General features: G+C 37.4%; 1 protein-coding gene across 1 annotated transcript in view; it reads left to right on the forward strand.

The window, feature by feature from the left end:
* brinp1 (bone morphogenetic protein/retinoic acid inducible neural-specific 1) overlaps positions 1 to 13,571 on the forward strand; it is a 151,024-nt gene extending 137,453 nt beyond the window's left edge. The window contains exon 8 of the mRNA XM_079418656.1: positions 12,241 to 13,571. Within this exon, the coding sequence (XP_079274782.1) occupies positions 12,241 to 13,381 (1,141 nt within the window). The 3' untranslated portion in view covers positions 13,382 to 13,571. The remainder of the gene's footprint in view (positions 1 to 12,240) is intronic.
* The last annotated feature ends 1,096 nt before the right edge of the window (positions 13,572 to 14,667 follow it).

A 14,667-nucleotide genomic window follows, 5' to 3' on the forward strand; every position in this document is an offset into this window, starting at 1 on the left:
TGTCTATCGATTTAGGGAGAGGGATTGCAAATTATATAATTGAATCAGTCTTTTTTTTAACTATTGTAAATTTAACTGTACATTACTACACCCAAAGTTTTTCAAAATGTTTATTTGAGTGATTTACAAAACCTCAACTTTAGATTAATAACTAAATTAACAATGTAATTTGTTGTAACATGTAAAGGTTGTGACAAAATGTTGTTTGCTTCAGTCTATTTAAAATTGCAATACACAAACAGAAGGCTCTGCTAGTGTGTGGAAACCAGCTGGAGTTTCCATGATGTCAGTGACTTTTCTAATCGATGTTTTTTCATGACTGCACATAGTGTGATACTTCACTGGGGATTTGACTTAAATATTTTTATTAAAATTAAGTTATAAATAATTTTGTCAGACAAACATATCATTGTTTTATCATTTTAGAGATCTCTGCTGAGAGAGAGAGAGAGAGAGAGAGAGAGAATTTGGAATTTTAAAACACCATTTTATTACAATTAAATTAAAAACATGATGACACAAAAGAGTACATATTCTCTATTCTCTAACTCACAACAAACTATTAAAAATCAAAACATCATCAACAATACCGCAAGAACATTTTTACACACCATCTTTGTTCAAAATACATCATATATTTCTTTCTCAGGCTGAGACCGCTCTTCTGAAAAGTCCTTAATCATTTTAAGTTCTTCTTCAGTAATACGTTCTTTCCACTTAGTCAACAACTGAGTTATTACTCGCATTGACTTCAGACTCAACTTTTCCGCCATTGCTTTGGTGTTAGAGAGTTCAGATCCAGTTATATCAATTAGCCTCCCAAGAGTAGTGACATGAGACTTGATAAGTCTGTCAAAAAAGGACAAAAAAATTTGTTCGACACATCAAGGTGGATCAATACAAGTTAGCCAATGCCAAAGAGTAGAGGCTGCCAAATTATCAATAATTAAAACCCATCCTCTATAAGACATATTGGAAAGTAAAAACATCCATTTATTCAAACAACCCACTATTTTCTCTTCTACTTCTTCTTAAAAAAAAACAGTCATATTGTAATGATGGGTCTGAGGCACGGGGATCCATTTGCAGCTTTAATAATAAGACAGGGTCAAACAGGCAGGGATCATTCAACAGCGACAGGGGTGTCAGAGATAGATCGGAATCCATAAACGATAACCAGGCTTGAGTCGAGGTAGGGGAAGTAAACAACAGTTCAGAGATCGGGTCACAAAGGCAGGTCGCAGAGAATCACAGAGTCGGGTAACAGTCCAAGGTCAAAAACAGGAGCTCAGTAAACACAGACTAACCGCTCAAAGGTGTAAGCCAGGGCAATACAAGACTTTGCGAAGCGTGACTGGAGATTTCAGCTTATATGGGGAAACAGGGATGGAAAACACCTGTGCCGCAATCAGTCTCAGGTACAGGGCATTGTGGGAAATGCAGTTCAGTTAATATTCCGGTGATGGTGCCCTCCGGTGGCGTTCTGGGAGGGCCACAGAGGCCGAGTTTGTGACACATATCATCCCCCAAATATACACCCAGGTATTTAAACCCATCTTTGCTCCACTTTAACTCTGCAGGGAGAGCAGGTTGTCCATTCGGCCATTTACCAAATAAGATAGCCTCACTTTTTTTCCAATTTACTTTAGCTGAAGATACAATCATAAAATCACTTCAAATTTCTGTAATTTTATTCACATCCCTTTGTTCTTTAATAAGAATTACAATATTACAATATAATTTAAAAACATTTTCACAATAGGGAATATTTACACCCTTTATTTCTGCTCTAAACTTTCTCAACAGAGGTTAAATCGCCAAACTATATAACATACCAGACAGAGCACACCTCTGTCTAATACCTCTGAAAACTCTAAAGGGGACACATAAGTCACCATTTACCTTTAGTAAACTTTCAACATCACAATATAAGACATCCCATAAATAACTATGTTCCACTCTATCAAACGCTTTTTCTTGATCTATTGATATTAAACCAAAATTAATGTCCAAGAGCTTACCAATATCAAGAAAGTCTCTAAGAAAGAAAATGTTATCAAAAATGTGCTTACCTGGAACACAATAAGTCTGATCAGAGTGAATGATTTCAACTAAAACCTTACTTAATCTATTTGCTAACGCTTTAGATATAATTTATAATCACTGCATAGCAAAGAGACAGGCCTTTCTTTGGCAGTAGAGTAAGGACTGCTCTGCGGCAGCTCAGTGGTAATCTTCCACTGCTCAAACTTTCATTGATGACTGCAAGCAGATCTGCACCAATATCAGGCCAAAATGACTTATAAAAGTCTGTAGAAAGGCCATCTATTCCTGGTGCTCTGCCACATTCCATACTTAGAAGAGCTTTCTGGAGCTCTTCTAAAGTCAACACTCTACAAAACTTGTCATTGGCATCATTCGATACCTGAGGAAGACACATTATCACTGTCTGACCTGTGTGTAAGCTCACTGCTATACAGTTCTTCATACAACTCTACTGCCCTCTTACAAATCTCTATATGATTCAACAAGAGTGCACCACCCTTAGAACGTAAGCCATAAAAATATATTTTTTGACCATTTTGTTTCTCCAAATTATTATTATTTTTTAAGGTATATCCATCCATCTAGTCAAACCAGACGTCATGCTGATAAATTGGGGTTTAAAAGATTTAACTGTAGTGACACTATCGGACGGGAACAAAATTTGAACTAAATTGATCTGAATAATGACAGTACTGCCTTCTATAGAGCTGCTTTACAGCTGAAATTTAATTGGTTTACAAACTGATCTTTTTCGCTTTGGCATTGTTATTGAACTGAACTGAATCATAATTTAGTTAAATAATGGCACTATTATCTTCTGTATCACTCTAAGATAATAATAAAAAAAAAAAAAATAGAGCCCAATGTATGATGTTCGTTACAGATAAAGTTTGTCTTTAATTGATGAATTTTACAAAAACACTGCTATTTCCCTGTTAATCAATGAGAAGCTGCCTTGAAACAATATATATAGTATAAAGTTCTATATTAAAAAAAATATGACTCAACTTGAAAAGTCACAAGATGAGCCTTTCAAGTATTATATGTGATTGCTAATGAAGCATACTGTTGATATTGATAAATGAAAGAGAAATCTTTCTGACTGTAGTGAAATTAAAGAGTGCAGTGATCTATTAAAAAGTGTCAAAATCACCGCCTGAAACATAATAAAACAGACAAATAAAGCTATCTGTCCACTAGGAAACTTGACTTATCAAACAGAAAATAATATGCACACTCAGGAAATGCAAATAAATCAAACTCTATAATAAATTACAAAAAAAGCTGTTTATACCAGTTAAGAAGTTGGAGAGCATCAACTGTCACTAATGTGGAAGTGGCTCACCCACGCTCCAATGGAGACTTTGACAAGGTCTGTGCTGAAGCCTTATCAAAGCCGAGCAGAGTCAGAGCTCTGTGGGGCTCACATCAAGGATGTCTGATGGCAATAGCTCAGAGAGAGCGAGGAATACAAAATGCAATGGACTATTTGAATTCCAGGTAAGCACGGGAATGTTATCGGTGCAGTGTTTGTGCGGCAAATAGAAAAGTTGTGTGTGATTGTTGGGGCTAATTCGTTAAACACTGGACTTCAAAGTATAGTGTTGTTTTGCTGAGGGTGAGAGAGTCTATTTCTGTTTATGTGCAACATACTAGATTCATACTTCAAAGTCGGAGCGGCTAGTTTAGCTAACTGATAACAGAGCAACAAATTAGCATCCCATTTGAATAAACTAAGCAGCAGGGGTAACGATCCGTCATGGTAAACAATCTCTGGGGGAAAGCATAGAGTTTGAGCACAGTTCCTGTGCTTATACACCTCAACTTCAGTTAATGCTTCGGATAGAAACATCCTTGTGCAATTCAACTGAACATATTTAACGCATCCATTGCTGTGGTGGTATCAAATATCAGTACTCAAGTATACATGAAAATGCTTGCTACATTAAACCAGATGTTATTTGGTTGTTTGTTTTCTGGATTCTGATTTTTTTCTTATTATTCCATTTGAATAATTATATAACATTTTAATAATCAAAATTTAAAATTGAAATCATGAAACCAATACAACAGTATTGAATAATAGTATTGAATTTACCCCACACACAGGGTAAAAGGCTCACCAGCATGGGACAAAAGGCACACAGTATTGGGTAACACTTTATTTTAGGGTCTCTTAAGTAGTTGCTTATTAGCATGCATATTACTAGAATATTAGCCATTCATTAGTAGTAATTAAGCACATATTAATGCCTTATTCTACATCCCTAATCCTGCCCAATACCTAAACTTAACACCTACCTTACTAACTATTAATAAGCAGCAAATAAGGAATTTATTGAGGGCAATAACTCAAAGGTGTCTTTTACCCTGCGCTTTTAGCACTGTTGTACCCGATAGATAGATAGATAGATAGATAGATAGATAGATAGATAGATAGATAGATAGATAGATAGATAGATAGATAGATAGATAGATAGATAGATAGATAGATAGATAGATAGATAGATAGATAGATAATATGTTTGTGTGTGTTTCTGTGAAATTCTTGTTTAACTAAAACTGTGGCAAATTGAAGTGAAATGAGTTTTTGAACAGCTTTTCATGTTGAAGTTCCTATTCTGTCCAAATAACGCAAACTTCTCTTGCAGTGATCATTACAAACTTTCAGCTCAAGTATACTGTAACTTGTTAAGCATGTAAAAAGTTTGCATCTGTAACCTTAGGCTGAAAACTTGTTGAGAAGGTTGTTACTGTTAGTGCTGTCAACCGTCGGTTTGCTGAAAGACACGTCATTATATTCAACGCAACTATATGACAACCCAAGAAACATAAGCATCCGAAATATGAAACCTGTGACGAATTCTGAAGACAATACTGATGCACTACAGATATCAAGAATTAGATTCATTTGAATGCACATATACACCCAAAAACCATATTGTACTGTTATTCCATCAAGAAATATAGTTCATAGCTTGCTGTACTGATATAAAATGTATCTGATGAACGCCGCTAATCCAATCAGATGTTGAAATTGAAAGTATTTGAGCGTCTGAGCTCAGATCAGCCCTAAATAACAGCTTATATCAACAATGTTGTTGTGCTAGCTGTGCTGTCACTCAGGATGTCCGTTCTGTCTCCGCTGACCTGCTCTTTGGCCTGAAGGTCCTGATGAAGAAAGATGGCTGCTCGCTTGAGGAAGTGTTTCCTACTGACACTGAGCGGCTTCCCATTGCTCATTATTAGCAGCAAACTGCCTCCATCCGCCCCATAGACTCCAGAGATGGAAGCTAACTAACTCCATTCTGCAGACACGCTGCTTCCAGTTTGATGGCACACCAATTATCTAGAGGAATAAAACTTAATTTGGCTCCAAACTTTGGTTACTTGTGATTACTGCCAAGTTTTCTTGGGAAGCTCTTACTTAAGGAGTTCGGAAGTCATAATTGTGAGACAATGTGCATTCAAGTGACCGATTTCTCTAGTTTTTGCTTCTCTTTTTTTGTCAAATGCAGTCTTTTTTTACGCTGCTGCATAAAAATGAAAAGCAGATGATGTGTGCTATGTTTAAATCTGATCTGGTTATTCATTTTCATGCAACCGTGAGGAAAGATAGTAGATAGATAGTACTAAAGTAGTTTTGTCATGCAAGCTTGTCACCTTATAAACTAGAGTATTCTCTGGCTGGCAATATCACTCATTTTTTTCAATGCTTTTTATTGTTTATCAACAATACATAATAACTGACAGTAAACTGCATACATGTTTGCGACTCTTGCATTGACAAAATAGAAAAAAGTGCTCAAATAAGATGCAGATTTTCCCACTGGTGGTCACGCTGACATGGTTTAAGAGCGGCATGTTTCTCCTCTATTATAAGTAGATTACGCTGCTGTTTCTATATTAAGGCAGATCCTATGTATATATACCTTGGTATAGCGAGACAATTCCCTCTCGTCCATTCTTGATGCAATAGTGCCGACGCACAAGGTCTGTCTGTAGACCCGGGCAGAGGAACCAGAGCTCAGCTTTAACCTCGTCTTTGCTCAATTATTGGCCTTTTGCAAATTGTGCAGTTTCTACTTTTAGGGAAGCGTCTCAAAGTCAGCTGCTGTTTATTCCTGGCTGAGAAAAAGCTGATGCAAGTTTTACATTAATATTTTGCCTTTATTGTTTCTTCTCCCTGAGTAGAGTCCAAGATCAGGTAACCTTAAAAATGTCCTGTTAGCTAAAATTCCCAATAAGAGATCTTTTAAGGTTGTTTCCACACTTGGTTCGATTGCTTGTTCGATATCTAGCCTCCTCGTGCTCCCATACGTCTCTTTCCATGAGGTCTGAAATCATCATTGATGTAGTATTAGCTGTTTACCACTGTAATAACTCTGAAGGGATGATGCTAGTTTCTCTCTGTTATTAAACTGTTTGTCCTTTTCAATTTACTACCAAATCTCCACACTCATAGAACAGCACTTGTCTTTAGGATGAGTCACATGAGGCAAAAAACGTGAGCTGTGCTTTGAAGGCAATTTATTTTGAGACAAGCAGCTATGAGCAATATGTTACAAAAAGCGATATCGGGAGCATGACAATGTGCAAATTATATGTTGTTACTCATGGCCGCTTGCTTTCAGTTGTAGTCTTACTAGAGTTCACATGAACCAGGGCTTGACGTTTACTTTTATTTTTTTATTTTTTTTGTCCCAAGCAGCACAAGTGCTCTTAATTTCAAATGTTTAGGAGCACATAAACGTAGATATATAGAGGAACAATGAAAATTCATTAAATAATTATTTTGGTCACACTTTATTTTAAAGGGATCCTCGGGTATTAAGACATTTATAGCTTAATATAACGTAAATTATGTCTTTTATTTAAATATGTAATAGAAAACCCATGAAAATGTATGTTATTTTAAAACAAATCTACATAGTTTTTGGACTATGGGGGCTCCATTATTTTATGTGCACAGTACATTCTGCGTCAATGATGTCAAATGGTTGCACTCGGTGAGCTACTGGCGTTTATTTATATGGTCGTTGCCTTTTTACCACAACACAACTCAGAAAATAAAATACTGATATGATACCACATTGTGTGGCTTTTGGTTGTCATTTTCAGTCAAAGGGAAACGAGAAGCAATGCAAGACTGCTTTCATAGCGATAATAGGAGGAGAAAAGCATGGGAAGATGCCTGTGGATGAATAAAACTTCATAAAAACCCGCTTCTTTTTTCTCTCCACTTTAGCCCTGATGCCTTTGAGTCTTAGTAGACCACAGCTACTGAAAGAGCTTACAAACGCCTGAGACAAGAAACGCTAGATGCCATCTGTTAAGATGTGCACATGCCGACGCTAATCATGACTCACGGCCACTAGAGGAGTTCCTCAGTGCTGATTTCCCTCAATATCCGGGGTGTTTAGACTCCTTGTGGGGAAAAAATCGATGGTACCACATTTGGTTTAAACCTATACTTATGTCCATCGCCACCTGTAAGCTCTTTCAGTAGCTGTGGTCATCATATCAGTAGTTTATATTCAGAGTTGTCTATTTTGAGATGTACTGTGGTAAAAATAGCAACAGGTAGCGCTAGTTGCTCACCGAGTGCAACCATTTTACGTCATCCGAATAATGGCGCCCCCCCATAGTTCAAAATATGTATAAAACGATGTGATTTTTTAAAATAACTTAAATCTTTGATGGGTTTTCTACTACATATTTCAATAAGAGACATAATGTATGTTATATTAAGCCATGCAAGTCTTAATACCCAGGGATCCCTTTAAGGTCCAGTTCAAATGGGGAAAATAAATAAATAAATCAATACTACTACTACTACTATACTAATACTACTACTAAAGCCCGGCTCACACTGTGCGATTTTGGCCACGATTTCGTCGTCTGAGACAAATTTTGAAAATCCTAAAAGATTCCTATAATCCTAGGCTAAAATCGGTTGTCTAAATCGCTGGTTTGACATGTTCACCGACAGCCGATTAATGGCCGTTGCGATCAATTTTTTCCTCCGATTAAATTCTGGCAGTGTCAGAAGATTTCAGACACTTTCCTGCAGTGTGACATCTCCTACGACGACCGTCAAACCAAGAACCAATAGGAGCACTGAACTTGACGACGCAATTAGCGCGACAACTTCAAACCATTCATTATTTGTAAAAAACAATATATGTATAAAGTAAAGTTTACTTAAAGTTTATTTATTAAGGGGCAGGATGTTTAAACTCGAATAACAACATTACCTCAAGTTCGCTCTGTAGAACTGGAAGTCCATAAAGTCCTCTTTTGCCCAGCCATGACTTGCTCCACACACGTCGTCTTTTTCGTTTTTTTTTTTTTTTTTTAACATCAAGGCATGTAATTAATCAAACTAACGCTACACGTTGCTGTTGTTTGCTAGCTACCATTATAGCGAGAGAACGCGGGTCACGTATTGATGACTTAAAACTCCGGACAAGTCTTCTTGAGTACGTCTGTTTTTGTAAAAAAAAAAAAAAAAAGTACGTCCGTTTTTGTCGCGTCTTGACTGTCGTACAGTCTGACATTAAGACAACTGAGATCCTACAGTCTGACATGGGGATCATGTTCGTACAGTGTGACAAGCAACAATCGCAAAAGATTATTAAAAATCGCACAGTGTGAGCCCGGCTTAAATAAACAAATTATGTTATGGACCGCAGAGACCTACTTTTTATATTTAAACTATTTTTACAATATATTTTACAGCTTGCACATCTATTTTAGTCACACAAGACATGATACCTCACACTGTCAAGCCCTGCTAACCCCAAACTGCAGAAAAACTGCATTTATACAAATCTAATGAACTAAACTCTGATGCCAACCAGTCCAAAGACATCAAAAGGCTCTTGTGTGAGACATAAGTATGAATCCCACACTGTATTTATGTAGATGTAAACATAAATAAATTGCTCTGACCAGAGCAAAAGCACAGCCGCCACTGCAGTGGCAGATAGATCCACGCCTCAGGGATTTCTCTGCCATTTGACTACTGGATGCATCGCAAAAGTCAGTGTGATATTTAATCAAATCAAACGATGCAATTAAAAGAGTAAGCACACCGTGCTGGTCATTTCAGTTTATGCAAAACCCCAACATTAGAGTACTGGCTGCTTGTAATTAATGGATGTTTGTTGTTTGCTCTGAGCTTTACCTGATAAACCGTGGCTGTGATGATGTGCTTTCTGAGGATAGAGAAAGACCCTTATTTACCCCACACAACAGTTACTTATGTGCTTTTAACATTTGTGTATGTACATATCTGCTTTGTATAAACTCAAATATTGTGCATGTCAGGCTGTGAAGGAGGGCTTCTGCAGCTGATTTTTACCTAATTGGTATTAGGTGCATTTTTTTTTTTTTTTTAGTAATCTTAGCTGCTGTTTTCTGCAGAAACATACAATATTGCACTTATATAAACTACTTTTAAATGTACTAAGCTGTTTGCGGTGTTATTTTTTGTTAATATATCTATATATCTATTTTTTTTTATTAAAGTTAATTTAAATTAGTCATCAATAAATAGGATCCAATGTGGCAATTAACTGAAATAAAATAATGACATTTTTATGTATATATTGCTATTTTAAATGTTTATCATATTTATTAAAGTGTATAATTATTTGTTATAATAAATGTGCATATTTGTATGCATTTTTATTGTCTTACAGGCAGATTTTATTAGTATTATTATTTAGGTTTATTTACTTTAGTACATCAAGTAAAAATGTTTCTTTGGCAACTAGATGAAATAAAATAAGTTTAAGGTTTTGTAAAATATTTTATTTTACAAGTTAATCATATTTATTATTGTTGGTCTAATTATTATAACTTGTTACGGCTTTAGTTTAGGTTTATTATAATAACCCTGCATGGTACAGAGATGCTTCCAAGTTCTCTGCCTGACTCACATGCCCCTGTTTATGGAGTCTAGCGCTGACACGGAGACAGCTGAAACACACACTGTGTTTCGTGATATCTGACAGGTTGCTGTATCACTTGCAGCATCTTTAATTTAATAAAATAAATGGACCCTACATACAAGCCTCCTCCTCACACTGTATGGCTCACATCTACAGTCTGCTCTCTCTCCTCTCCTCCATTATCCATTAGGAGAGAAATTGCGGTGATGTACGTCACGCAGTCTGTGCAGCAGAGCGCACTGATGCGTCATTACAAACATGCGGATGTGAAAACAAACAACATTCTTCCTCGTCTTCTCCATCTCATCCCCCACGACAAACTAAAGTCAGCCACTTGTTTCAGCAAAACAAATAATTGTGAAAAATAAAACCAGAAAGCCACTCTGAAATCCATATTGGGGAAAGCAGTTAGAGAATATAACACATGGGAGTCAGAGCATAAAGCTTGCTTATTGCGGATAAATATGAAAAATACAATATTAAATGCCACGAGCGAGTCGACTGCATATGGCTTCAAATACAAAAGAATAATCTTAAGCTTTTTATTGGTTGGGTAATCTGGAATCAATTCAAATAAAATCAAATAACATTTGGCTAGGAATATTTCTTTACATATATAGATTGAATGCCATGTGCTCTATTATGAGAGATGCTTATAAGTTTACAGTTTAATTTCACTATTGATAGTCTGTGGAAATTGCATATAGTTCACGATAACTGACTAATGAAGGAATGCTCATATTTGTTGCTTTCAATTTCCATTGCACATATCATTTCAGAAATGTGTTTGTATTTCAAATAGGAAAACTTTGATATGATTAGTTAGGTTTTGAAGAATCACACTTACACTGGGTTGCACAGGTTTTGTGGTTTGTGCAGGGATACGTCATGTACATTGCCTGGCTAATGTGATTTGAAATTAAAGTTATAATATGGTAAACTGAAAGTATTTAGGCTCAGTCTAAAATATTCTTTTTTGATCCCAGTTTTAGTTCAATTCAACATTTAAAATTAATTGTGCAATGTCCTACTTGAAAGATTACAGTAGAACAGCACTTACAATCAGATTTCCATCTCATATTATACTGTATTCATCAACTAATATCAAATATGAAATTATTCTTTAAATGCTTAATTATGCCAGTTAAATGTATTGTACAAGTTTTACTGTTTATTTGATCACACGACCCTATCAAATGAGAAGACAGGTAGAACTGAATTGAGCAGAATATGTTAGATATGTTTCCATCCAAAATTATTAATGCAAAAAATTACAGTATCACAAATATTTGGGAATAAAGCACAGTTTCTATCCCATGTATTCAAGAAAACAGTAAATGTGTAATAAATAATAAATAGCAAATATGTTCCAATTATAGTTAAATTAAGTGTTTTCTTATTGGATTAAAATAATAATAATAATAATAATAATAAAATCCAGCTAAATTGAGGTCAGACATTTTTTATTTACGATTTTATGGGATTATTATTATTATTTTCATCATCATCATCATTATTATTATTATTTTTTGGCATTTCCATGCAACTTTTTTTATGTGATATCCATGTGTGACTTGATGACTTGAGAGTACCTAGCCCAATACCGATGCCAGTATCAGTACCTGTGCATCCCTAATTCACTTCTATGCAAATAATATACATCCATAAATCAAATTTCATATATTACATGATAAAAGAAGGCAAATAATCCTCTGTTTACAATCGCACACCGGCCAAACAAATGCTAACACTGCATAACATCATTGTTTGTCCTCTAAAAATTGGTTGCATGGAGAATTCTTTGTCAGCAATCAAAGAACTGCACAGCTACCTGTAGCATTGCTTTTTTGTGTCTCTAACATCGGATGGAAGACAGGGATATCAAGCAGGAATAGCCCACATCTGACTCTGTTTCTCTCTGGGTTCATTAGCATGTCACCGTAACCTTTAGCACTTTGTCTCCGGAAATCAAAATGCAGGCGTTCAGTTCTCCCCTCCTGCAGTAGAGAAGCTCCAAAGGCTTTCAGAATGACAAGGCAAAATGCCTGCGGGGAGAGAAAAGACGAGGTGTGCATTGGGAAAATTTGACAGAATACATTATCCATTTTAGTGATTAGACTGTAACAAACGTCAGGAGGCTGAGGCGCTAGCTTTGTTCCTTTGGACTTAACACTGCATTATTAATGGATCCTTCTACCTACCTGCCTTGACTGCATTGTTATCTGTCTGCTTTCAGGTCGGTGCTACAGTGGCTGAACCGCGTGCAGTCGTTCCTCTACTGCAACGAGAACGGCTTCTGGGGAACCTTCCTGGAGAGCCAGCGCACGTGCGTGTGCCACACGGGGGCTACCCTTTGCCAGCGACCTATCCCTTGCGTGATCGGCGGCAACAACAGCTGCGCCATGTGCAGCCTGGCCAACATCTCTCAATGCGGCTCCTGCAACAAGGGCTACAAGCTGTACCGTGGACGCTGCGAGCCGCAGAACGTGGACTCGGAGCGCAGCGAGCAGTTCATCAGCTTCGAGACGGATCTGGACTTCCAGGACCTGGAGCTCAAGTACCTGCTGCAGAAGATGGACTCGCGGCTGCACATCCACACGACCTTCATCAGCAACGAGGTGCGCCTGGAGACCTTCTTCGACCCGCGGTGGCGTAAGCGCATGTCACTGACGCTCAAGAGCAACAAGAACCGCATGGACTACCTACACATGATGGTAGGCCTGTCCATGAAGATCTGCCAGATGCGCAACAGCAGTGTGGACCCCATGTTCTTCGTTTACGTCAACCCGTTCAGCGGAAGCCACTCGGAGGGTTGGAGCATGCCGTTCGGTGAGCACGGATACCCCCGCTGGGAGAAGGTGCGACTGCAGAATTCGCAGTGCTTTAACTGGACCCTGCTGTTGGGAAACCGCTGGAAGACCTTCTTCGAGACGGTGCACATCTACCTGCGAAGCCGCGCTAAGGTGCCCACCGTCCTGCGGAACGACACGGGCCAGGGCCCAGTGGACTTATCGGACCCCAACAAGCGGCAGATCTACATCAAGATCTCCGACATACAAGTGTTCGGCTACAGCCTGCGATTCAATGCCGACCTGTTGAGGAGCGCTGTGCAGCAGGTCAATCAGTCGTACACACAGGGGACCCAGTTCTACTCGTCCTCGTCCATCATGCTCCTGCTGCTGGACATACGAGAGAGAATTAACCGTCTGGCCCCACCGGTGGCCCCTGGGAAGCCCCAGCTGGACCTGTTCTCCTGTATGCTGAAACATCGGCTCAAGCTCAACAACAGCGAGATGATTCGCGTGAATCACGCTTTGGACATGTACAACACAGAAATCTTGAAACAATCAGACCACCTGACTACCAAACTTTGCTGAAAACACAATTAGAATAAAACGTTGTATTGAGGACAAAGAAAAAAAAGAGAGATAATCCTTTTTATTTTCTTTCTCTGTTTGATTTGGAAGCTTTTGGTTTGCTTTTTGATGTATTATTAACAACTTTGTAAGTGTAATTGTTAAACGGAAACTAAAAATACAGAGAGAAATCATTTTAGTTCACTAAAGGAAAACAAAAAAAACAAAAAAATATATATATATATATACTGTATCATATTTGTCGAAGCATGTCTGTCATTTCCTAAAAAAAAAGAAGAATACGAGAAAAGATCACTATTACTATTAAATTCAACATCCAGTGACACAGAGGCCTTGATTTTACTTTGAGGGAACAAAGGTACATCTTAAACTGCCATTCTTTACTGGTTAAACATTTTTAGAGATGTAAAGACAACTACGTAAGGGCAGAACCAAAATACAGTAATTCATTTGAGGCACTACCATGTTGTTATCATGCATCTTTTAGATGAGGTTTATACAGCGTAAGGATTCATTGACTGTACTGTGTCTTGTCCTTTCATACGACACCCTCTAAGAGAGCATGGTAGTGAGTTCAGTACAGATGTCCACCGTTTCTTGCTGGACATCCAGTTTTCTTGATTGTCGTTTAATGCTGCTCACCAGGTGAACTGAATCCTTCGTGGGCTCCCTATGTTGTATTTTCAGATTCGCGCTCTTGTTCTTCAGCGAGGTCGAGTCGCTTCGGTGCCTGAGTGCAGTATCTATGGTTGAACATAATCAATTCATGCTATTTCATACTGCTTTGCATAATGTACACGTTGTGATTGCTGATGTGTCAAGCTTTTTTTGCAGCACCGTGAACAAAATTTGATCATTTCTCTTTTCTTTAAGGGTCAGCATAAAGCCATACATTTCTCAGAGGGATGAAAAAAAAGAAGCTGGGCACATTTTGTGAGAAATGTCCTATAAATTGCTTTTGTATTTTTGTTTTTCAGTCTTTTTCTAATGAAATATAGCACAGTGGTCTGAAAAAAAAATAAGAAAAGTATATATATATGTTCTGCGGGATTATGGCATGACATTGTAAAGCCATTGCATTTTCATTAACAAGAGTGAATCCACAAGAGCGGTATATTAAAGCTTCAAATATCTATGATGGTTTTAATCTCAAAATCTGCTTGTATACCAAATGTACACTTTACTTTTATAAGATTTAATTTGGGTTTTATATTCCTTGATGCAATTCAGGTTTAACTTTTTGACATGTCGACTGATTAATCTCTCTACTCTAAAATCTTGGGATG

Source organism: Barbus barbus (genome assembly GCF_936440315.1).
Source record: "Barbus barbus genome assembly, chromosome: 6".
Classification (NCBI taxonomy): Eukaryota; Metazoa; Chordata; class Actinopteri; order Cypriniformes; family Cyprinidae; genus Barbus; species Barbus barbus.